Source organism: Aythya fuligula, chromosome 11, assembly GCF_009819795.1.
Source record: "Aythya fuligula isolate bAytFul2 chromosome 11, bAytFul2.pri, whole genome shotgun sequence".
In the NCBI taxonomy this organism is placed as follows: Eukaryota; Metazoa; Chordata; class Aves; order Anseriformes; family Anatidae; genus Aythya; species Aythya fuligula.
This window is the reverse complement of record NC_045569.1, coordinates 3,821,695-3,847,002: the sequence shown is the minus strand read 5'-3', so window position 1 is coordinate 3,847,002 and position 25,308 is coordinate 3,821,695. Positions and strand designations below refer to the sequence as shown.

General features: G+C 38.2%; 1 protein-coding gene across 8 annotated transcripts in view; it reads right to left on the bottom strand.

Moving 5' to 3' along the window:
- Window positions 1-949: 949 nt before the first annotated feature.
- The window catches only part of TCF12 (transcription factor 12), a 156,755-nt gene continuing 132,396 nt past the window's right edge, over window positions 950-25,308 (bottom strand). For 3 of the 8 annotated variants that reach the window (XM_032194529.1, XM_032194527.1, XM_032194533.1), the window contains 9 exons: window positions 21,904-21,982; window positions 17,217-17,290; window positions 16,156-16,227; window positions 15,236-15,442; window positions 9,260-9,374; window positions 8,242-8,413; window positions 6,702-6,934; window positions 3,390-3,543; window positions 950-1,263 (listed from right to left, as the gene is read on the bottom strand). In XM_032194529.1, the coding sequence (XP_032050420.1) occupies window positions 3,401-3,543; window positions 6,702-6,934; window positions 8,242-8,413; window positions 9,260-9,374; window positions 15,236-15,442; window positions 16,156-16,227; window positions 17,217-17,290; window positions 21,904-21,982 (1,095 nt within the window). In that variant the 3' untranslated portion in view covers window positions 950-1,263; window positions 3,390-3,400. The remainder of the gene's footprint in view (window positions 1,264-3,389; window positions 3,544-6,701; window positions 6,935-8,241; window positions 8,414-9,259; window positions 9,375-15,235; window positions 15,443-16,155; window positions 16,228-17,216; window positions 17,291-21,903; window positions 21,983-25,308) is intronic. The other 5 variants (XM_032194531.1, XM_032194534.1, XM_032194532.1 and 2 more) reach the window with 3 other exon arrangements.

Here is a 25,308-nt window from a genome sequence, read left to right as displayed (position 1 = left end):
TCTGGTGGATTAACATTTTAATGCTAATATGGCTTGGGAGGGGTCATTTGTTTGCACTTGATTCACATGGATTTTTTTCTCCACTGACAAGCCATACAAAAATGACAAGATAATTGATGTATACAGTAAGGAAAAGTTGGTGACCATTGCTCTTATATTCCATTAGTTAAATAAGCCCACCTTACTGGTGGTTATATCATCACACTACCTGCCACGGTGAATTTAGGATTTTACTATTCACCAAAATTGCAGCCTGAAAAAAATCTCCTTTGTATTTTAATGCATTTTGTGCTTACGTACAGCTAACACTTTACATGTACTATATGTAGTACTTACTGCTCGGAAAACAAAGCAACTCTAACAAAGTAGATTCTCCCCACCCAATTTACACTTCACGTTACAAGCTTTACTATGAAGCCTAGAAGCCTAAAAAGGTTTTGTTTATAATTAGAAAAAAAAACATTTGAGGAAAGTCTGAGGGAAAATAAAAATCAATTTTTAAATCTAAGAAATGTTATGGTCACAGTATTGCTCCTGCCTGCATGCAGCCTTCAGGAGGCCTCTTACTGGCTTTAACCATGGAGCTCAGCATGGAAGGGGAACTATGACCATAACTGTTCAGATTACCAGAGACCAAAAATAACATAAAAAAAGCTATACCAAGGAATAGTTTCCTATTGCATGGAAAACACTAGTCATATGGCAAAAGGAGAGGAAAGGACAACAAAAGACTTTTCCCTTCCTTTTTTAAGACACTAATAGGTATGCTGGGAATGCTACGGGTCGACGGTTGTCACTGCTTTGTTCTCTGAATGTGAACAGCTTTAGTAAATGCTGGCATCCAGCTGAAATTTTATCAGCTTTTAACATGTTAACTTTTCCCTTTATATGTAGACCTTTACAGTTCCATAACAATAAATAAAATTTGTAGTTACAATGCATTTGTCAATTCAGTTTAGGCACAAGGCAACTTCCACAATGAGTGGAGAGATCACAACAGTCTCTGATTGTGCAGAAGCGACACACTGCTTGCAACAGAATGATATGTTCAGAGTATTTCACGGGCTGAAATTCTATCTGAAGATCTTGTATCTTCAATCCTGATGCAGGTGTTGACCAGTAGCTTTGATCATAAGATTGCATTTGGGTTTCTTGCTTCAAGTGTTTTCTCCTGTCAGGTTTGTGTCTTCATATAACGTTAGTTGTCTGTGTCCTTGTGAAGAAAGGTCACCTTCTGTGTATCCTACCAATAATTCTGGAATTCTAGAAAGAGATTTGGAAGAACAAAAGAGTATTAGGAAAAGAAGCATAATATAACACTATTGAATGAATCTGAAATGTATTTTAGGGCATTTTCAGTCAGTTAAGCGCAAAAGAAAATCACACTTGAGGGGTCCGAAGTCTTTTTTCCCCAACGCATATCCACCACACACAGCAATTCCATAAAAGCTAACAGATCTCTGATCTCCTGGTGGGGAAGGTAAGGCAGCTCCATCTCCATCCTGCTCAATTATTGGCTATCTGCTGTGAACCAAATTTACATCAACAAACTAGTTTTAGCCATGCAGCTGAGCAGTTACTAAAACCTTCACATGCTAGAAACACGTTATAAAACAGGACACTTGTTACTTTTCTACTGTAAAAGCAGTTAAAAACCACAATTCCTGAGTTCAACAACTTAGTTTGGTTAAAAATATGTTATGTAACTGCTGTATGGTGGTTCTCTCAAACTAGTAAGGATGCCAAACTAGCATAAAGTAATCTAGACCACAAAGAAAAGCTAGATAATGGTCTGCTTTTCTGAGAGTTACTGAGCTTGAACAGCTTACTCTCAGAAAAACTGCATATTTAGACTCTTTGGGTATAGGAGAAAGCTTATTACCTGTGAAACTCAGAGGTAAGAAACTGCAGTTTCATTCAACTTTGACTCTTGTACTCATATTTGTAAAATATGCAAGAGACGGTACCTAATTTAAATCACTTCTGTTGAAGGTAGGCATTACCCTATACATAAGGAGCCTGTAACAATCTTCTCACGTCAACTTCATGCTTTAGTCATTCTGCAAAATTATTGCTATTTCATAGTGCTGTGTTTTTGGAAGTGCCTCATATGAAAGCAAAGATAGACTTCTGAAATATGGCAAAATTCATTTGAAACAAAATACAGAATCTGTAAATCAAGAATTATCTAACAAATCAAAAACAGCCTTTTGCTCTGGTATGAAAAAAAAAAATAAAGCAATTCATGTCACCTTATTTTCCTTAAAATATGCAAATAAATAAATAAATCCATTTAGCTGATGAAGAAAGAAGCTGCCTGTAAGAAAATAGGGGAAGTACTAACTCAAATAAGGCTGATTTAAATGCCATTCTGTTGCTTTGTAAAGAACACCATAATACACTTCCATGGGATACATTCTGGCAAGATACTCTCACCTGAAGCTGAAATAGAAATGAAACTGTCTATATAAACAACGACAGAAGCGCCCTCCCAAAGCATAAAATTTTCAGATGATTTTAGATGAAAATCAGGGCATCAAACAGCATTGAACCAGATCTGTGTTGGTAACTCTTTTGAAAGTGGCAACAGCACTACTGTTTTATAGACATGGAATATCTAACATTTCTCGTTAAAGACAAATTTTTCCCACTTAACAAAGAAAGATAAACACCACATAATAAAACCCAAATCAACAACTTCGGAAGGAAAAGCCTCATTCTTGTAAGGCCTCCCCGCCAGCCTGTTTTAAATGAGCCATCTCATACTGAACTATTTGGAGCATTTGGAAACACTGCTTTGTCTTGCAAAGCTGCTAGTATTGCTTTTTAAATCTTAATTCGTGATCTGTATTAGTGGAGATAGCTCAGGTAGCTCGCCATCTCTGTTGGGCAAGTGATAGGAGGGAAACTGACCGGCCCTAAGCCAGACAGCAAACCTCTCAGATGAGAAGTACCTCCAACTGCTTCTACCAGCCCTGGGACACAAGGCACGGATTTTTAAATGAACTGAGGTGATATTTAGACCACTTAAAGATGTATAATTCATCTCTATTACTCTTGGCTTATCTATCAGGCTGTTATCTATTCCTCTGATATCATGCCAAGAAGGCCACCTGAGCCAAGAGACATAACCATCAGTAAAAACAGATGAAAATGGACAGAATTCCACTAAAATTTCCTGGGTTTTTGTTTTATTATAAAACTACACAAATCTGCACGCTTTTGCTCCTGCTTAGAAATAGGGAAAGTATTTAGCAATATCAAGAAGTTTGTACTAATGACAGCTCAGTAGCTGAGAATAAACAACTAGATCTTCTGAATTTTAGCCAATAAAAAGCAACAAACAGAACAAATGTTACCAGAGCCACCCCGCTCTAGACAAGACGTACCTGGCTGGTGTTCACATATGACCCATAGGGTTGGTAGTTTCACTCAGGCCAGGGTGGCTTCCTGGGTGTGGTGTTGGCGGCTCTGCCGATACGGCAGAAACTTTTTCTTCTTCCCTTCTCTTAAGGCAGGCTGCTTTAGGATTTAGGTTTCGCTCTGTAACAGAAAAATGATTCTTAACATCCTGTATGCTGATACCAAAGGGAGTATCAACACATTAATCACTGCAGTAAAAATAGCACTGCAGCTTCCCTTTCCTGAGTACTTACAGCCCTGTGTTAAAGCCCAGGTGCCTAAAGCTGCAGACAAGTCCTACTGAAAGTCCAACTCATAGATTAGTATTTTAAAACAAATTAATAATAATACTAATAATAAACACAACAAAACACATAACTTACTACCTGCCTAGATACACCTTCAAAAATATTGAAGAACAAAAAATTGCCTCCCTTGTTACACAAAGTAGCTAGAAATACAAGCTGAGAAAAAAACGTCTGCAATTTACAATGAAATAAAGCACATTTTTGCATTTTATGTTGAAGTCATACCAACCCTTCCTACATCAACACTGCTTTTAGTAAAGCTAATGCTTCTTTCTTCACCTTAAGTATTAGCTCATTAGACAAGGCAGAATTTCTTAAGACACTAATCCTCTACATTCACCGCCCATCTTGGTTATCCATCATATTCTCCCCAATTCACTCATACAGCAAAAAGGTTATTATTTTTTTAAAACCTTATTTCCTCTCGCATTATAAAGCCACTACTTTATAATAGCCAGCTGTGGACTAACTATCAAAATATTTCCATCAGTATGTTTCTACTTCCCCAGTTACCTCCACAGATGTAGATTTGAATCTAGTTTTCAAATAATTTACAGCTTCTAAGAGTCACCTGTTTCTGTCCTTCAAAATGGCTTTTCATGAAATCAAAAGACAACAGACAAATCTCAGTGGCCAAAAAGACGCACGAAGGTACGTAATATATTCTGTCAACTGAAAGAAGTGATTTTTCTCCTCAGTGCATATTGAATTTAATCAGCATTTTGAAGTATTTTTCTTGTTCTCAGTGAATTGTGTTTTGCAGTTTAAGATGGTGAGTATGATTTTTAACTGTAAAGAAACTGCCAAAACAGAGCAGACAGCATGAGCTCGGTGCAGGAACTCTTAGATCTTCCCTTCTACAGCACTGATGCCCCACTAATAACTGCAGTCTGCTGACCCCTGTTCATCTTACAGGGTGTTTCTCTAGCTGATCTGACAGAGGCAATTGTACTTCCACTCAAACCATTATCAACAGCCTCCTACTGGAATTGCTAAGGATGATCACTCACAAAGAGTCTGCTGGGAAAAAAAAAAAAAGTAACTTCTCTGAACTACAGTTTTCTTCGTTTAAATGTGGCTGGCCTTTAAGTTTTAAAGAAGATGTAATTATATGGAAACTTTGAAAGGAAGTTAATTTACAGTGATTTAGGAAACGGAGATGAAAATGCTAGCCTACAGTTAAAGCTTAATATCTGAAATGTTTCATTTTGAATAGCACTAATCACAAAATGGGAATATGCTTTACCAGCAGAGAGAGGAAATTGTTTATGCTATTATATAATGCACTGGCAAAAGCTCTGGATACCACACAAAGCTCTGGTCACTGAGTTTTAGGATACTTAATTGAGCTTGGAGCAGGTGCAAAGAAAGACAAGAGAAAATGAGGAATGCAGCCTCTCACAAGAGGCACGGTGTGCTTGTGACAGTCTTCTTCAAATGCACAGAGAGTAAAGTACAAGGTGAGATATGAACATGAGGAAGGGAAAAATCTTGACTTAATTTGGACTTCATAGATAGTTTAACTGCCAATACATTTAGGAAAAGATTTCTAATACAGCCGTAAGGTATGGAAGTAACCAAGGCAAAAGTGATCTCATTTATTTTAATGCAGCACTTTGTATGGTTTGCATGGCCTGTAGAAGTAGGGAGTGGACCTGATGTTTTTAGTCCTTAAAACATGCCTCATTAATGTTCTTCCGACTTCTTCATAATAGTCAATCTTATCTTCCAGAGAAAGACAAGCATTTTCAGACCAAAAAAATCCCGAGGTCAAAGTCTCAGAGATGCAAAGACTAGCTGGTGCCACACAAAGCTCTGGTGACTTTAATCTCATTTGTCTGCAGCATAATCACAGTTTCTGCATGTAGCATGCAAGAACTCTGACTGGAGACGGCGCGTTTTAGTAACAGTTCCGTCAGTACAACTCTGCCTGAAAACCCTTTGCGCCTCACCCTCACCATGAAGTAGCTAAGCTTGCGTTAGGATGCTCACTCTGTAGCTTCCAACAGACTAAACAATTGCTTTTACCTACAGCAATCCACAAATTTGGAAATGAAAGTAACGTACACAAAAATAAATCACTGATATCCTTCAGTGACATCAGTGATTCAAAGATGTAGCACGCGAAGCAACTGACCACTGGCATCATCCCCATCTGAAAGAATTCCGAGTTCTTGATGTGCTTACACCCGTGAGGTACCAAAGGAAGATGGTTACTCTATAGTCCAAGGGAGCAAAGTAGAAGAATGCTCACCAGTTTCAGTGACAGCTACCTGAGGGACAGAGGTGTCTCACAATTGTAACACCTCTATCATTAAGTGAGATTAAAAGTCATCAGTAGCTTTACTAACAAATGAAAACAGAACAGTTGAAGATCTAACCGTGATTCCCAGAGGAAGCATTTTTCTTTACAGAAAGTGAACTGCAAAAAGAATTCTTCCTTCTGCAACTACTGATAAGCCTATTTCTTCCCTGGAAAAATCAAGAGATCATGGAAAGAAAATACATGCAAAACCAACCTCTATTTACTTCAAGCAGCTGCAGGTTTCCTCCCCAAACTATGCTTAATGCAAAAAGCTAAGTAAATGCAGTTAAATTCACTGCATTTTTAAATTTCAGTTGCATGGGGTTCATCTTAAATCGGATCTCTGATTTTTGATAAAGTTTCCGTACTACTAAATAAGTACTTTTTACAATTTAAAGCAAGACGTGTCAACGTTTTAATTAACTGATTTGCCTAGAAAACTTGGATAGCAAAATGGCTAGGAAAATACATACGAAAAAAGTATAAACCTAACACTCCCATCCTTCCTTTCTTTCTTTTCATTAAAAGCAATTTCTTGCTTTTCCTAAAGAACTTCAACATAGTTACAGAATAGCTAACGTGCCTTCAGTGATTTGCATTGAGTTGTGCAGATTACAAGAGACCAGCACCGTTCCATGAACAAAGCCACCCTGCAAATTGCCACAGCACAACAATGGGCTACTCACCTCTCACTTGTTGCTCTAGACTGAGGATGACTGCCACAGCCTGGTGAAGAATAAGCAGTTTTGTCTGTGGTTTTTCACTCTTCAGATGAAGCTGACACATTCGGCCAAGTTCTTTAAATGCCTCGTTAATATCTCGTACACGCAAACGTTCTCTAGCATTATTTGCCATTCTCCTCTCCTTTTCTCTTTCTATTTTCTGCTCTGGGTTTAAATCCTCATCTTCATTAGTACTGCTGCAAGAAAGTGTAAATAGAAGTATACTGAAATTTCACTTTTACTTCAAACAACTCACTGTGCTAGTTCAAAATTCTTAGCTGATGAAATTAAAACTTCTTCCCATTTATTCTATTGTATACTGAACTATAAATAAGCAAAAAAACGTTAGAAATTAATGCTTAAGTACTCAAAGTAATTCTTGTCACTCCTGTAATTTCCAGAAAATAAATGTTCAATGGCTTCTGCCTGAAGAATATCCACACAATATTGTCTACAGATGGCAAATGCTTCCAGGAAAGTACAGCGAACGTGTTGTCCCCTTGAAGCAAAAGAAATACCTTAACTACTGCTTTATTCAATTACTGACACATGTTCAAATAGTTAGAGATACTCAGCCATCTTTTCAGGTGAAGAATAAATCATTTTCAACCAGTAGCTTTTGCTGGTTTCCAATATATTAGCTTATACAAAAAGGTATTCAAGTAGTTTTCAATTTAATGCGCTTATTGAAAAACATTTTAATTTTGTTAAAGATCTACCTGGTCAGTTTGAAAACTTTTCTTTCTTTTAATGTCCAAGATAGAGCTGAACAGTTATATTCAGATTTTTTTTTCCATTTCACTTAAAATTATTATATTAAGTCATGTAGCTTTTTTTTCCCCCCCACATATGGGACTGTTCATTCAAGTCAAAAACTGCTACAAAGCCTCTTCTCCACTAAAATTAATATCCTAAAATGTCATTAAGCAGCTATGATGGTAGAGACTCCACTGCCTGTGGTTGCAAGGTTCAGATTGTTCATTGGTATCTCAAATTTCAATGCTTGTATCAGGCCTATCAGGCAGATCCAGAAGCATTTTACCTGGTGTGAGTTCCAGTTTTTTTGGTCTGTGGTTTGAGAAGGGAAAAAGAGTTCTGAAATTGTACGTACATGTCATATTCACCCCAGTCCACAGTTTATCAGGCCGCTGTTCTCCACAGCTACTTGCTCCCACTTAGAAGAGGAGCCCTGGCCTAGGTACAAGGATTACATGTCTTGGACGCTTCCATCCTCTACACTGGCCGGGACTGTCTCAATCTTTTATGCTAGTTATCTCTATAGGCAAGGCACTTACACAACGGAATGCATAATTATCAGGTGATTTTCCTGGAAAAAAAATCTTCTATTCAAATAGATACAATTACTGTAAGCTGTCTTTTTATTTCATATGCACAGAGGTAATGCAAAAGCTTTAAAATAAACTTACTAAACTTAAAGACAATCTACAACTTACACAGAGCGTTAATTAAGCACCAAATCCATTAGCTCACGTCAGTGACCCACCTTGTTCTGCCTCTAGATGAAACCTTGATATCCTTCTGGGAGGACTCATCATCTGATTTCATGTCATCCGATGAGGGGGGTTCATGTATATTTTCATCCTTCTCCTTATGTTCAGACTTGATTTCTGTTGGACCTATAGCCACAGACTGGCTCTGCAAGCCACCTGACAACGCTGCAAGCAAACAGATCAGTGTGACTATCAAAGGAGTGGAGTATTTCTCCCTGTCACAGAACCTCAAGCAGATATTGCAGATGGCAGGCCAGAACACAGCAAGGAAGCCAACACAAGGAACCATGCTCTGGTAACAGAAATAAAAGAGAGAGCCTGGTAACACTGCTGTATTTGGACACATGTCACGAGGTTGTAAAGGAATTGTAATAATCAAGAGTAGCTTGACCAGAGAAAGACACTGTAAAATACAGAAGGTCATTCTGCAAAGTAAGAAAATTTGCACCTCGGGTCTGGGCTGCAAATCTAAGGGCACAGCTGCACTGACAGAGGCTTGGGGCTAGGCCAAATCTGCAATACACATCCCTAAATGGAGCAAGCATGTTAATGAATAAGCTGACTTCTGTTTCCTATAGCTTACTTCTTTAGGCTAAAAATTGAGCGAACTGTAAACAGCTGTGTGGAGAGACTTCCTTTTATTGGTCAGATTGAAATCAGTCATCAGCTCACTCTGCAACCCTCCTGGCTGATTTGGAAATGGCTGCCACGCTGCAAATGGCATTACGGCATCTCAAGCTATAAGGCAGCTGGAACGCAAAGCGTTCTACTGAAACTATACAGGGACCAGTCCAACACAGGGATGCCCTCCACGTTTTTGCAGTAATCCCTAACAGAGGTAGTTTATAGGATTTAAAATTGAAATTAATTCTCATTTCTCAATGAGAAATTAACTACTTATGTTCCTATCCCCCCCTTTCTGTATTGATTCACATTTACCAAGATCTACAGCCTCCCTGTCTCCAGATTAATCCTGACACCAATGAGCATTTAATATTGTTGGAGAGTTACCTCTGTAGCTTTCTTGTGTTTTATGATTTAGTTCTGTGCTCTGAGCAGAAACTGAACTGGGAAGAACTGAATGGTTGCTGTTGAGGCTGACACTTTCTTCCCGATGAGTCCCAACCTAAAGAAAAACAAAGCAAACATTTCAATTAAATACGTGATTCAAAGAAACAGTCCCAAATGAAAGTTTAAAAGACCAAGTATTTGCTGGATTAGAGACCAGAGTTCAAGTTTTACCTCAGTAAGGGTGAGATTTAGTTGAAAGATGCTGTTACACTAAACCACTTGATTACAGCATATTGGATTAAGCTGTGCTTCAAACAATGACCAACACCTGTCTGGAATAATGTAGCAACCTAACAATTTTTTTCAGTATTATCCCACAGATCACTGCAGAACTTTATTCTTGATTTATACCTGATTATAAGATTTGATTAACATTAGATTGCTTTAAGCTATTATGACCATCAACTGCAGTACTCCTAAATTTTTGATCCTTTAATGAAAATCACAAGGAATAGTAATTTTCACTGCTTGTGAACGTGTGCATGTATACATATATGTACACACACACTTAAATATAGAAACACACATTTAAAAAAGAAAACAACATCTCCTCACTTCCTGATTACTAAAACAGGAGTAGGAAAAAAATGCATCTAATTTCAAAATATTACTTTATTCACTTTAATATTTTTCCTCAGCTAAACATATTGGGTCTAGTTCCATAACTGAATCTTATCATATGAAAATAATCCAGGCATCTAACTATTCTTACCACCCGCTGCACATAATATATAATTTCTTTCATAATACAACAATTAAATTTTTAAGAAGTATTGAGAAGAAATCGTAAAAAAATCTCAATCTTACAAGAACTTTAATAAATTATACTTATGTAATGTAGCCATGAGTGCAAATACATGGCTTGAAGAGGCAAATTTATTTTAAAAAAAGCAACAATCCTGCTGCTCAATACAGAATACTGTTATCGATGCAAGCATCCATTAAAAGAATACCATTCTTTAGTCTGAAAATGGAAGAGGTAAAGACAAACTGCCTGAATTTAAATAAATTGGAATATGGGCCATTTAAAGCTTTTGATTCCTAAAGAGACAAAAGTCCTTTAAATATTTATAACATAACCAACATAATGCAATTAAACAGTTAAAAAAAAAAAAAAAAGAACAAAGATGAGGGATTCTACTATTATTTGTATAGTTACAAGAATTGGCTACAGATGAAGCTTTTTATTGGAACAGTAGCAAACATGTCAACTAGAAGATTAAGCCTTTAATTAAATAGGTTTATTGCCTGGAGTTACACATGAGAACCACTGTTTTTCAATAAATCCTTCAATCCTAGTAAACTGCTGAGCTTTGAATCCCTCTTGAGTAATTAATGCAGCTTTTACCTTTCATGTCTTAGTATGGATTTTACCCAGAGAGAGATAAATACCCTTATGCAAGTTTATCCTTTGTTTAATACACACTCGTTCCTGTAAGCTAACACACACGAACAAGAAAGGAAGGGGGGGGGGAACGGGACCACCCCCTCCCAGCCCTGCCAACCCACAACTCGGATCAGGTCATTCCGGGCTGCTACAGATTCTGCAGTTCTGAGGAAAACCTCGCACACTGCAGGGTATCTGAGCTTTTTAAAGTACGTTTTATCTTCCGTTATGCCCCAAGCTTTGTTTGCGGGACTTTCTAAGGGACACGATCCTCCCAGCTCTCGTGAGCGTCTGGAGCTGCCCAGAGGAAGGAGCAGGACCGGACTCTGGCAGCCTGCGCGAGAAACCCTTCCGAGGGGAAGGTGAACTCGCACTCCCCGCAGCTTCCAAAGCCCAGCCTTTTGCTAGCTCTGCCCCTCAGGTTGTGTTTTATTTTGTTCCTCCGGTCACGCTTAAGTCCCAACACATGAGGGTGCTTTTATTCAAGCTAGGAACTATTCATCACTTTGAGGGCAGTTTCCCCCCCACCTCCAAAACCTTAATCTGGGGGGAGGGGGGCATACGGCAAAAATTTCTTAAAGCTGCGCACAAACCTAACAGCTGCCAGAACGCTGGCAACTCGCAAATCTAGAGCTAATCTAGAAGTGACAGAGTAACAAATCATTTCGGATAGAGGCAGAAAACAGATCAGAAATAAAAACTGAATTCAAGCCCATGTCGCGGCTCTTTGGAAGAGCTTTACAAATTCCAAGCGCGCAGCTTAGATCGATGAGGTTTATAGGGGAACCTGAGAGCTACAACGCCACCGACCTGAGCACCACATCCATTTATTTATTTATTTATTTATTTATTTTTATCTCCCATCTCCGACGTCCTAGATCCTGCCCCCCATGGTGGCCCTGCCCTGCTCCCCCGGTGCCCGTTTGCCCCTGCAGCAGCCCCGGGCGGCACCGAGGCCCCGCAGCCCCTGCTGCGACCCCCGGGCCCTGCGGGGAAGGCACGCTCGAAGCCACGTCCCCGTCCTGCACGAAGCAGCACGGCTTGCAGAAAGCCTGGCAGCACAGCAGACAACCTGCAGACGCTCGGACACAACATTTAAGAAGTGCACGACTTCTTCCAGTTGAGTTAAGCAGTAAGATTTGGGATCTAAACCGGAAAATGGGTGTTTTGGACAATTAAATAAAAACTGGACAGAACTCAGCGACTGCTGAGACCCTGCTGCACGGAGAACTCAGTGACGTGGCAAAATGAAATCCTTTCTCCTGTTACCGTCAGCTCTGCAGCTCGTGCTTCTGTTTGATTACTGATTTTGAACTTAGCGATAAAAGCTTTTGTGAACTGGCAAAAAGCATCAGTCACGGTCATGAACATCATTTGAACTACAGCAAATACCAGGAAGACGAGCAAAAGGGCTCTGGAACCCGGGTTTTTACACTTGGGGCAGCTCTAAGAGAAATACGAGCGCTGGAGGCACGAGCAGAGGCCGGTGTGGGCGAAGCAGCTGAACTGCCCCTGGTGCCTTTCCGCTACAGCACATAGGGGCAGGCGGAGGGAGAGCACCACTTCGCTTAGATTCCTGTTGTACCTGGAAAAAAAACCCCTCTAACTTGAGGATTGAGTTTCATCCTTAACTGAGTTTCCAGGCCCTTTATTTATTTATTTTTAATCAATTCAGGCTGTTCTTTTTCCACTGTATTGCAGTGACAAATAAAAAGCAGCTTGAGTAAGAACAAAAAGAGTATTACTACTTAACTTTCCAATAATACATGAAATAAAATACAAATCAACTTCAAAGGCCACTTAGCAAATATTTGATGAGTTTGAGATATTAAAAATCTATTTGAATAAGTCTAATGGACAGCCCAGCAAAAAAGAAAACAAGACCATTCAGAGTGAACAGGAAATGAAGTCAACTAGAGTTTTAAAATAAATCTGGCTCAAAAATTAAGCAAATGTTAAAATAAAACCATGTCTGGTTACACTAATTACATAAAAAGGAGTTAAATTACTCATTTCCTAGCTCCTTCTGCCAAGATCATCTTCTTCAAGGGAAATTAAATTTATTTTTCTATTTTTTCTTGTTGCTAAAGAACAAAAGTGTTTTGTATAAAGATATCTCCCCCTCAAACAAGGAAGTTTCATTTATTGCTAACTCCCACTAAACACTTAGTGACCAAAAAGCCCTACAAGCACATCAAATAAACCAAAACAGGGAACAAAGCTTATCGATGTTGAAATTTCTGTTGGCCAATACTAAGTATTTTCTAAAACTTCATGGCATGTACTCTAAAATAAAGAGGAATTTAATTTCTGAAAAAAATCTTTTACAGGTCTGTTTGTGAGTCAAATTTTCTGCTCTTCTACATTTTCAATCTCAAGAAAAGCAAGTACTAGAACAACTGCACTTGGAAATGAATTGAGAACTGAATACTTGGAGAATTACACCTCATACTTCTGGGGCATCACCGCAATGCAGTTGTCCCTAATAAAACCAGTTACTGCTCCAGCCAGCTGTGCCAGCCTCTGCTCTGTACATAATTCAGGACTCCATCCTAAATCGTGCTGCGATCCTGTGATTGCAAATGATGTCAAAGGGCGCTCTTTGGGGACTGGGAAAGGCCACAACAGGATGCCTTTTCGTGGAGCCAATTTTTCTGATGTAACAAAATTAAGGTTAATCCAAGAAATTCTTTAGCTGACTCACATTTTAAGACAAAACAGATCTGCAAGTTTGTTTCACCCAGTAAGGATACATACAAAAGCAATTTTATTTTTTTTCAGTTTCCTAAATAAGTGTATTTCTGACACGCAGCAAGCATCCTTCAATTAAACTGCAGATCAATCACTACATGAAAACCAAGTCTACACTACATTTAAATTACACAACTACATTAAACTACAGCAGGCCAAGGAGCCTTGATTTGTTTTGGAGAGTCATTTCCTACTGTCACCTATTTTAATCAAAACTGAGTTGATAAAAAAAAAAAAATGATCACAGCTTAGTCTAAAACAGAAACAGAGATTTATGTACATTTGGGCATTATGTATATCTGACTTAGCAGCAGCGTGAGGAGGTTTCACAAGCCAGAGAACAATTTTGTCACTGCAAGTTTCAGTCACTCATTTTACCCCACACCATTAAAACCTAGGAAAAAAAGGTTTTCTTTTGTATGACTAAATTTCAGAATACTGCAAAAACTTTCCCTTTAATAGCATTCATTAAATACTAACTATGAGGCAGCACTAAAAAAATTCTGAAGTATTTACATATCATTTCCTTCATTACTAAAAGCAACTGTGAACTTGTATTGAAACCTAAAGCTGGATATGCCATTGGAAAGTACCTCCTTTCCCAAACGTCCCCAAACACACACAGCTTATAGAAAGTAGCCAGTTCTTTTTGATGTTTACTGCAGTGGTTCTGAAATTAATATAAATGGATGTGTGACGTGCGAATAGGAGAGCCTGGAACTAATTCTGTTTTATAGAATACAAACCCTTCAGCAATTGGGGTACCTAATTATTTTGATGATAGGTGAAATTTTGCCTTGATCACACAGTACCCAGCTGTGAATATGTTTTATAACAGAAAATTTCACAGCATGTAACTGGTCTTTAAAATTACACTGTAAACATGCAAACACATGGCACCACTAAAATAAGCATGTTTTTAAAAAGCGTTTTTTCCAGTAAGCATTCTGAGAAAGGCTGAATGAAAAAGAAGAAAAATGTAAGTAAGCAGCTCTACAAAGAAATTTCATTTACTATGTAACTCTTTTAACGTATTTCTGATCTATGGAAAGATTAACTAAATTTTTCCAAAATAGCTCACATTTTTAAAGAAACTAAAAGAGATGGACTGAATTATTTAACTCTTCTTAGGGATTAATCTAAAAGTTGCTTCCTCTTCATTGTTACTTACACTACAGCTGTGCTCAAACTCCTTTTCATTTAGAAAAAAAAGTTTAAATTTTGTGCCTGCACACACTATGGTTCCACATTCCAACAGCTTCCTCCCAGTCCTCTGCCAGCATCTGCTATTGAAGACTAGTTCCAATTTACAATAAACAGCTTTTCCAGACCAGAACACTTGAAATTCAGTCCTTCTTGACTGCTTTTCCCATTCAATCTCCCTATTCACCATTTCAAGGAGAAAACTGTTCTGCCAATTATTACACATCTGGAAAAAATGCATGTATAAGCTGAAATGCTCTCAGCAGAAAGTTTCAGCTTTCTGCATATGGTCACAGCAGGATTTTATGGGCCACTGACCAGGCCAAAGTCTAAGTTTTCCCATCTTTCTCTTCCCCCTCATTTCTGCCCACCCCTCACCCAACCCTCTAATTGGAAACCCATAGCAGGTGCAGGTTGCCTGCCACCTTTTCCTCTGTGAGGATCACTAGTAGTTTTTTTCTTGATAGATATTAATCTAACAGTACAGTTTTTAACTCAACAGGCTCCACGATAACTTAAAAGCATCAGCTGTAATTGCCCGGCACAATTATATACACGTTTAAGAACATCTTTACCATTGATGCTTGTCTGTTGGTTGTTACAAGGCTAGATGCTCCATAATTTGAGTTCAGGCTCCCAATTGGCCCATTGTGGGATGGTCCCAGTAAGCTATGTATGTCTCCATGGCCACCTGATAGACTTGTTGAAGGCCCCACAGCATGATTTCGTAGTACATGAATGGCATCATCGAGTCTGTCCAAGCGATCCTCCATTCGAGACTGCTGTTAGGATTGAAGAGGAACACCAACAGTCATTACTGAACAAATCTGCAGATTCATTACACTGGAACAGTTTCTACCTTGGAGACATTAAAGACAGAAGATGAAATGCAGTATCAAAAGACTTCAAAAGCACCTACCAGCACTACAAACAAACAGGAAAAAGAAAAGGTATCTGGAGATTTTGCTTGAGATAGCATTCATTCCACAAATAGGTGGCAGCTTTTAAAGTGAAGCTTATTATAAGGTTAATGTTACTTAGCTTCTATTACATGGCATGAACAAGAAAAAAGGAAGTACTACAAAACAAGCTGTCTAATACAGGACAAGAAATAATGATCATAAAATCAGCCTCACCACATTGGTAACAATTAGGAGAGGCTGTGGCTTTTTGAGAAGCTGTATTACAAAAAGACTGGACAAAAGTTATTGTTTTTCCTAAAGCTGATCTTTGAACAGATTAGATATCTCAGAAATAAAACCAAATTCTATATGCTACTGCAGAACAGGTCTCTGTCTTAGATTTACGTTTATTTAAAGAGACCAAAAAAAAGCAAAGCAAAACATTCTGACATTGCAGCTCTCTAGAAACTGAAAGAGCAGAATGCTGGAGTCAAAAGATGGGTCATATGCTACACTAATTCAAGTTTTAATGGGGAATCTGAAGGAAGCATTAATTGAAACACAAAAAGGCACCATCTAAAGTGAAATAGTACCTCACAGACATCCTTTAAGAAGGACATTGCATCTTGCAAATGCTCGTGAAGTTGCTGTTCAACTCGATTTTTCTGGCAAAGTCAAGACAGAACAGGAAGCAAAGCACAGGTTAAGATTAATTCAAAAAAGAGGTGAGGAAACAGCTGATGTGCATGTCAGCAATAAATTGTTAGTCAAGTTAATGCAACAGAAATCTGATTATATCAAGATAAGAAAAGGCTAATATTTAACACTGCAGTTATGTTAGGATTCTAAGATGTACATATCAATTACATTTAATTGCAAAAATATTGAGAACTGATTTAGCTTAAATTTATTCTTGTTAGACAGGAAAAAAAAAAAAGAAATTGTATCTGTGGAAACTAGAAATATTAACAGGTGTGTAAAACCTCTCAGTGTTCTCTCGAAATTTTCCCCTTTTCTTCCCAATGCTGTATCAGAAATTTAAGATATTAGTCAGTAACTTAAATCCCCTGCTGAATCTTCAAATCCATCATAGTTTACAATACTGTAGATTATTTCCTGTTTTGTTTTTTTTTCTGAAAAATGTTTCACTAGTTAATAAATGAACATTCCTCAATAATAATAATAATAATAATAATAATAATAATAATAATAATAATAATAATAATAATAATAATAATAATAATAATAATATACTAATACTTTAATGACAGTGTAATGAAAACAAGCCCAAGGGATTACCATTTCAAGGAGAGTGGGGGAAGGACAAGTAAATGCGAAGGCATGAAGTCTTTATCTTTTCTGCAGACTGAACTTTAGATAAGAATTAGCTATGGATTTGTGAAAAGGTACCAGAATCTCATAACAGTGCTTTAGCACCAGCTGTCCTCAGCACAGAAGCCTCATGCCCAAGGAACAGATGGTGAAAGACACACCCTGCACGTCTTATATTGTTCAACTGAACAGGCCATTTGTTAGCAAAGAATTCATTTGTAATGCTATCCTACTGCTTCCTTTAATGATATGCAGGATTTATACAAAAAGAAGCCTTCAACTCTTAAGTAAGAAGTACTATGCTGCTTTCAACAACTCTTACCAAGGAGTGTAGAGAGTTTTCATAGTTTGGAGATGAGGGGGCTTGTCCTCCACTCCTAGACCACTGACTGGCACCTGTCAAAATCGTCTAGGTTAAGTCACAGATTTATGCAGCATAAGCAGGAAACAGATGCTATATTTCTTAACATAATTAAAACCAACATATTCTGCATAAAGGTAAGCCAACATATGGGTTTACAGAGGAGAACAAATTCCTTCATTCTGCCTTATTAAGGGATAATTATTTTTTTTATCCTGGCATCTGTAGGCTTAGACACATGATTGATGACAAAGCAGTGACATCTTCAAACTACTTCAACGTTAAAAAAAACAGAGTAAACAAATGCACATAGTACTTTAAATACCTGTCTTTTGCAAATCTCACCACAAGAAGACTGCTGATTTCTTTTTTTCTTCAGATTATGTTCAGTATATGTAAGCATATCTTTAACAGCCTTACAATTTACATTAAAAATATGTAATGAAATCAAATGGACACAGAATCAAGAATAACTGGAAAAACATTTTCATGTGACACCCCTCTACGAAAGAGGAAAACTTAAAACTAGATCTAAAAGCTCCTCTATCTTGTTTACTTTTCTTTTGTACAATTTCTACTTCTCCATTTAGAAAAATAAATTTCAGTTCATAATGCATTCCAAGTTTAAAAGAGTAAAAGCACACACAAGTTATTTCCATTCCTTACTTCAGATATACTCAAGGCAAATTGGAACAGATTTCATTTCGGTTTAAGAATCATCGTGCAAAGCCGTAATTATATACGTTACCTATACACTGCAATTTCAAATACATATCAATTCTAATCTGAAAAAAAACTTATCATGTAAAATTTAGATATAATTACATGTGAAACACAATAACTAACAAAGCAGTACTTTTAAACAAAGCTTGAAGTAGTACGATATGTATTTTTCTCACCAACTAATAATGCATCTTTTATAAAGATACTACATGAAATTCTATGTCCATTAGAGACAGCTTCCTTTCAGCCATACAAATGTAATAATAAAGCAATTACATTAATAAATTATGGACATACAATCCAAAGCAGCTCATTAAAGGAAGAGCCTGTGGGCTTGTTCTTTCAATAACAGCCAGAACTCTATGTCTGGAAAACTGGGAAAAGGTTTAATAACATTACAGTTCCTTTGTTCAGAGAGCTGCAAGTAGTTACCTTTTAAAGAAAGCGGTTTCCTTAGGAGAAGGAATAAAGCTTGCATGGCCATTAAAATACTCAAATGTTTCTTTTCCAATTAAAAAATAAAAATAACATGTCTCCAGTTTCATAGAAGACCAAAGCTGCTGTAACTGCGCTCAAATTCTCTTAAAATACAACTACTTCAGTGAGTAAAGTTATAATTACAAATTTTCACTTCGCACAGCTACTCGGGGTCTGGATGTACAGTCTCCCTCTGCATTATTGTCACTCCTGAACTTGGAAATATTGCCTGGAGTCCAGCTTATTTTTGCAAAGTAGTAATGAAATAGCTTAAGAATACACTGGCTCACTGCAATGTTTGAATTGTTATTTGGTTAAAATCTCATCTTTAGAGACAAGACCACAGTTACGGCTTTAATGAGCGCTTGCTGCTAACAGCACTGGGTATGCTACTTCCTACAGCAAAGCATCCGCTGAATATTAAGCAGAAAGGCAAACTGTTAAGAGCAGAAAACAAGTGACAACAGTAAGCCTGTGCACCTAGCTTGATGGTGATTTTTTTTTAATGGAAAAAGGTACGATTTCCTTAAGGAAAACACAGAGGAAAACTGAGTGGGACTTATCACAACAAAAACAGAAATCCAAACCAAACCCCAAACTCAAACGAACAACCCGAAGGCAACCTGCAGTTTCTCATCACACCTCTAGTAACGCCAGTGCGCTTTGCAAGCAGTGGCAGATTCTGTTTCCATGTCTGTGCAGGTTGCCAGATGGCACTGATTTCCTGCTTTCCTCATTCCACTCCCCCTCACAGAAGTTTGTGCATGAAATCCACCAATTATGTTAAAAAGCATCCTGGCACCACAAGCCCTGCAATTAACAACTGCAGCTTTTAGCGCAGCACCAACATAGCAGCATGAAAAAAAAACAAATAAGCCGGGCAAGTGTTAGGATTTACAGGGGTCATCGATAGTAATCACTGTAGTATTGTTCAACCCCTCAGAATCTGCCCAGCCCTAATCCCCTTGCTCCCCTTTCAAACAAACACGCAGCAGAGGCGGCAAGGGGCTGCTTCTGCATCCTCCGAACTGCCCCAACCCCTCTGAATACCTCTGATCCTGGGAGAAGATTCTTAGAATACCACGGCTCCCACCATCCCAATTTGTATATAAACTTCACATACGCATCACTGAAACTTGCATAGTTTTAACGATCGTGTAGAAGTTAAGCTCTAAGCCTGCTTATGTAAAATTAGAAATTAAATGAGGATACTTGGGGTTTTTCATCCTGTTGTCCTCAAGGCTTTTACTTCAATTAATAAAAAAAAAATGTTAGTCCTGATGCATGCTAAGAAAAAGTCAGTAACAAAACTGCCAAATACTACAACATCAGCTCATACACTTAAATGTCTCACTAAGCTGCTACCTCCCTACTGTAATTTACAGTTGAGGAATAGATGAAGCAAGACTTAGTCAAAGCAAAAATACTGGGAATGCCAGGTAAACAAAGAACCAACTGTAAAATCAGGAAAATCACCATGAAGAACAAAATGCTCCAAACTATATTATTTTAGTATACATAGGACATTTGTTTTACCTGCAACAACTTTTTGGGTCAGGACAGAAAATGGCTACCGGGAGTATAAATAACAATAGATATAGTAGTAATTACTTTACACTGTGCTTCACTGTGTTCTTAGCGACTCATTTGAGAATAAAGATAAAAGTCCAGATTCATAAATGAGGGTAATTAACTACTGGAGCAATTTACCAAAGGCTTGATAAATTCTGTATCACTGAAATTAAAGGCGGCAGAGAAGAGGGGAGGGTGTGTAACAGTAAAGCAGATGTTAAGTTTGTGGCTGAGAAGGATTTCAGTATTTGCTTTTATAAACTACTGTCTTAGCCACCAGAATCCAGAGTAAAGAATGCAAATCAATGTGCAAATTGTTGAGTTTTATGTTTGATGGAGGTTCCAACAAAGGCATCAACAGACAAAGGGAAACCCCACATTTTAGAGACCTCAAAACCCGCACTCTAAAAATATAATTTAGGTAGCTCTTTCATGCTCTAATTTGCGTGTGGTATCAAGTCAGGGAACTTAAACTGGGAGCTTCAAATTGCAAATACTTTGTGGCTAGAAGAAAAGTTCCAACATTTCAGACCTATTTACAACATTTGCTTTCATGCTAGCAAGAAAAGAATAATTTTTTTCTGGTCTGACCTGCCTTTTCAGCACAACAAGGATACACAAGACATTTTTGTCAACAGTAATCACTAAATCAAAAACCCCATTAATCCCATCATTACTCAATTTAACATGGATTTTCCAGTTACAGGAAAAATGCCCAAAGCAGCTGTTCAGGTATGCCATGTCAGATATTCACTAATCCATTAAGTCCACAGAAAACCAGAACAGTCCTCGTTAAACACTGGCGAAATACAAACGATGCAAGTTTTGAGTGATGTTATATACACAGATACGCATATTCATACATGTATGCATACGATGGTACTTTGCATGCAATAACTTTACTGATTTATTCATCTAGATTACGTAAGTTTTCTGCTAAACTCAGTGTACATCTTTCACTACAAGTTAATTCTATTAAAAAGAAAAAAAACAACTCCTGCAGAACAGTGACCAACAGGCAGGCACCCGTAGGAATATGCTAAGCAACAGAGAATGGGAAATGTTTTATAAACTTTAAATTGAACTATAGGAAAGAACAGGGTTAAAGTTACATCATCTTGCTTGTAATTCTAGTTCTTTGTTAAACAACAAATTTAAGTCAATGGAGCTTTCACAGTCCTCTCTGTATGGAGAACAGCTGTTCAACTTTTACTAGACAGCTGAGGCCACAGTGTCTGTGAAAGCTGCACTACCCACTAATAGCTGTAGGCAGCTGCCCACAGTTCATCTCCACGCTGGAATGCTTCTTTCCACATTCACACCAGTAACACACAAAGCACAGGTGACAGAGGTGGCTGCAATACAGCACATTTATTTTGAAAAATGCCAGAAATTCTTCTCCTGTAGAATAAAAGCATTCATGAAAGATATGAATGAAAAGCTATCCTGTGTAAAAGATGGATGCTCTCACAGACTACTCTATTTTTCAGAGAGGGAACAAACACCTGCTGTGTTTCTCAATGCAAGTTGCCACAGTTTTTACATCTAGTTTCAAAAACTAACAACAGCAACAGAAACAACAAATAACTCATTGCTTTCTCTCCAATGGTACATATCTGTCCAGACATTATCATAGCTATGATGGTATACGGTTACTCAATGTTTTCAAAGATTGTTTTAGTAGAGCTAATTTTCAAAGCCAGTTGCCAGGATTTAAGCGAATGCTCATAACAAAATATTTACAAATCTAGATCCAGTGCAACAGAAAAATAAACAAAATATAGAAATAATTACTCAAGGAAGCTACTGCTGATTTCATGGTGATTCCAAGGAGGCTGTGTTCAAAAAAAACAAGTTATTGACAAATAATCTCTACCTGTAAGAGGCGATGGTGACCCAACTGGTGTTGATGGATTTGATGGAAAACTACTGCTGGTATGATCAGGAGAATAAATCTAAGAACAGAAAAGATGGTTTTATATCAGTACATGTCAGAATACACAGTACAAGACCTGTGCTTTACTACGTTCTGAAAACATCTAGAGAACTTTAAGGTAGTTGTCAAAATAATCATAGCCCATATTTGATAATGACACAAAATTAGATGTAGAGCTTAGTGATATGATTTAGCGGAGGACTTGCTAGTGTTAGGTCAGAGGTTGGACTCGATGATCTTGAGGTCTCTTCCAACCTAGAAAATCTGTGATTCTGTAAAAATCGGACTTCCTTCTACTTTACCAATAGCATAAACTACAGCTTTTTTTTTTTTTTTTTTTTTTTTTTTTAAATCACAGAAGGGGAATTATAAATGAGTTAACAGTATACAGATAATTACAACAAACAGACCTTCACAAAATGAGGAAAAAAAACTTCCCTTAAGAGAGACAAGATTTTATCAGTCACATTCATCTAAAAATTAAAATTAATTCTTCACAAGAGAAAATGGGGGGAAAGCACTCAGCCCTCATTACTACTGGTGCCTCTCAAATAAAAGGCACCCGAAATGTTGTTGCTGTTTCTACATATTGCAGCACATACAATTTTTCTCTCTTATTTCTGTATCAATTGCTCCCTTAAGATACTAAATCTCCAACTGCAACAATTTATTCCTTGCTATTAATGTCATAAAAAGTCCTGATAAAAATACAAGACACAACATTCAAAGTTTTAATCTGAAAATTTCAAGTCTCCAGAAAATCATATTGCAAAGGGAATTAAATAGGTTTAGAAGCTAGCTTTGGACTTTAGAACATATTTTTTATGGGTTACCAGTTCAAACCTGTTTTACTTGAGCAGAGACCGGAATTTGTTAGTCATCAGATGGCAGTTTAAAAAAAAAAAAAAAAAAAAAAAAATCTTCACTGGCAGTGTGGCTGATGTCTCTTCACACAGACAATATGACAGTTCAACATTTAGCTGACAATAAACCGGGACTTGGTTAAGTTGCATATTGTATTTTGTGAAGTGACAGAACCAGGACCCAGAAAATCACCTGCTTTGTCCTGGCCTATCACACATTAGAAAAGACCATCAACTCCCTAATGGCAACACCTCATCCCTTTCACGCATGCTACAAAAATCATACTTAGGAGAACAAACTACATCACTATAAAAGAAACCCTGGTCAGGCACTCAGTGCCAGTCTGAGAACTGTCGAGCTCCACAGACGAACAAAAAGATATTGAAAAAATAAAATTCTGTCAGAATAACAGAGGAGCTCACGCTCTGTTTGGAACTGATTGTTTTCCAGCACTTCACCTGCCCTTTTTATGTCGCTGTATTTTATAAGCAGCAGCAGCAGCCGCAGTAGAAGAAGCCACAAATAAAACCCGAAGTCAGAATTCATCCCGCATGCAGTCCCTGGCTGCCGTACTGTTAAATGACCAATGATGAACAACCCTGACACCTTCTGCCAGGCTTAAACGGTAACATGACTCATTTTACTGCAACAAATGAGACTCCTCCTCCCATCAGTCATGGTCCATTCCAATCAGCAGGGTGCCAATATGCCAGGGTCTAATGAAAAGGCGCTTAGACAAAAGCCACACAATTGAGAGCCTGCAGAGCCAAACCTCAGAGCTGTTAGTCCAATTTTTTAAACACTACAGTGTACATTTCAGTTAGGCTTTGTTATGCTAATGTTATTGAGTCTAAAGCAACAAAGAAACTTAATTCATGAATTACTTTTAGAAGTCAACTTCCCTACATTTTCTTTTCTTTTGTTAGGGGACCAGTGGCTATTTAACTACCCGATGGTACAAAGGCCTTTACCCTGGTTCTGAGGTAGGAATCAAAACATAAGTTATCACAAAGAGCTCTGATATCATCAACAAAGTTAAACAGTCCTCCTGTTTGATCTCCTCTAAATTAAAGACCAAGTGTTTTGATTTGGCATTAGGCAATGAAATAAACCAGATGTTTCTCCTGCCATATAACCCTCCATGGGCACAATCTTAAAGGGTTATTGTCTGGCAAATGTTCAGGGAAACACATTAGAAATGGCACGAATACCCAGATTTTCCTTTCTTTCTATCTATACTAGTTCATTATCCAAACTAATGCATAATCCACAGGGCTTTGGGAACTTTGTGTAAATACTTTCATGTACAATTCTCTTTCTTGCCTACCCTGAGATTAAGACCACAATTATCCAGGCTTAAACCTAAAATAAAAGAACCTTTGCAAATGTATTATCTGGCCTTACATGTTTAATCACATACTATTCTGTATGGTCTTTAATACCTAAACTGAAGAACAAATGTCGTATCCTCTGATGTTTCGCACATGAAAGGCCTATTGTAAGATGTGCACCAACAGCATTTTAGAACTAGAAATTCCTCTCGGCAGTTGCAGCGGTCGCGCTCCAAATCCTAGCAGAAAGCCGGACCGTGCCTTCTCCAGCAGAAGCCCGGCCAAGTGCAGCATTTAACTGAAACTTTGTCCGACCGGACAAGCACCCGCGGCTTGCTACCCACCGGGCTGCAGGGCAGGGGCAGGGGAGCTCCCTCCGCCCCGCAGCGGGGCCGGGCGCGCTGCCCTCCCTCCTGAAGGAGCCCAGGAAGCGTGCTGGGGGCGTGCGTGTTGGGGCGCGGGGGGAGCAGATGGATGAGGCGAGGGATTTGAAGTGTGCAGACTATGGCATGCACTGATAGAGCAGATGGAATGCATCACCATCAGCTCCGACAGAAATGATTTATGGAATGACCTGGCTGCTCCTGCCAAGCAGCAACACGGGATGACAGAAACAAGTTTCTATGACAACCAAAGCCCACCCACCAGTTAGATTAAACATTTCTGCCCTGACTTCCACTCCCAATACATTTAGAATTCTTCTCAAAACACAGCCTAGATTTCTCAAGCTAGGGACTTGGGCAAAGATACCTGGGGATCTTTCAAATAGGAAAACAATAAAAAGACAAGAAAAAAATGTTAAAGAAAGGAGAGCAATGGAAAACATCACCAAGTCCCACAGGTCTTGCTGGCCGACATGTCAAACTTAACACAAATTTTGGTCAGGCTGCAGAACAACAGACATCCTAAAACATCTGTAGAGTAATGGACAGCCTAAAGTGTGAAAGCATTGCATTTCCAGGAGCCAAACTGATCCCAGTTCTTTTCTGACAGGTCTCAAACACACAAAAAGGAGTATTAGCTGCCCTCTGTGCTGTGTGTTGTTGTATACTTGCTGAAGCCCCGAAAGCAACAGAGACAACATTTTTCTCCTTGAAGCCAGCAGGTCACAGTTCTCCTACCCAATATGGACATTACAGCCATTATCAGA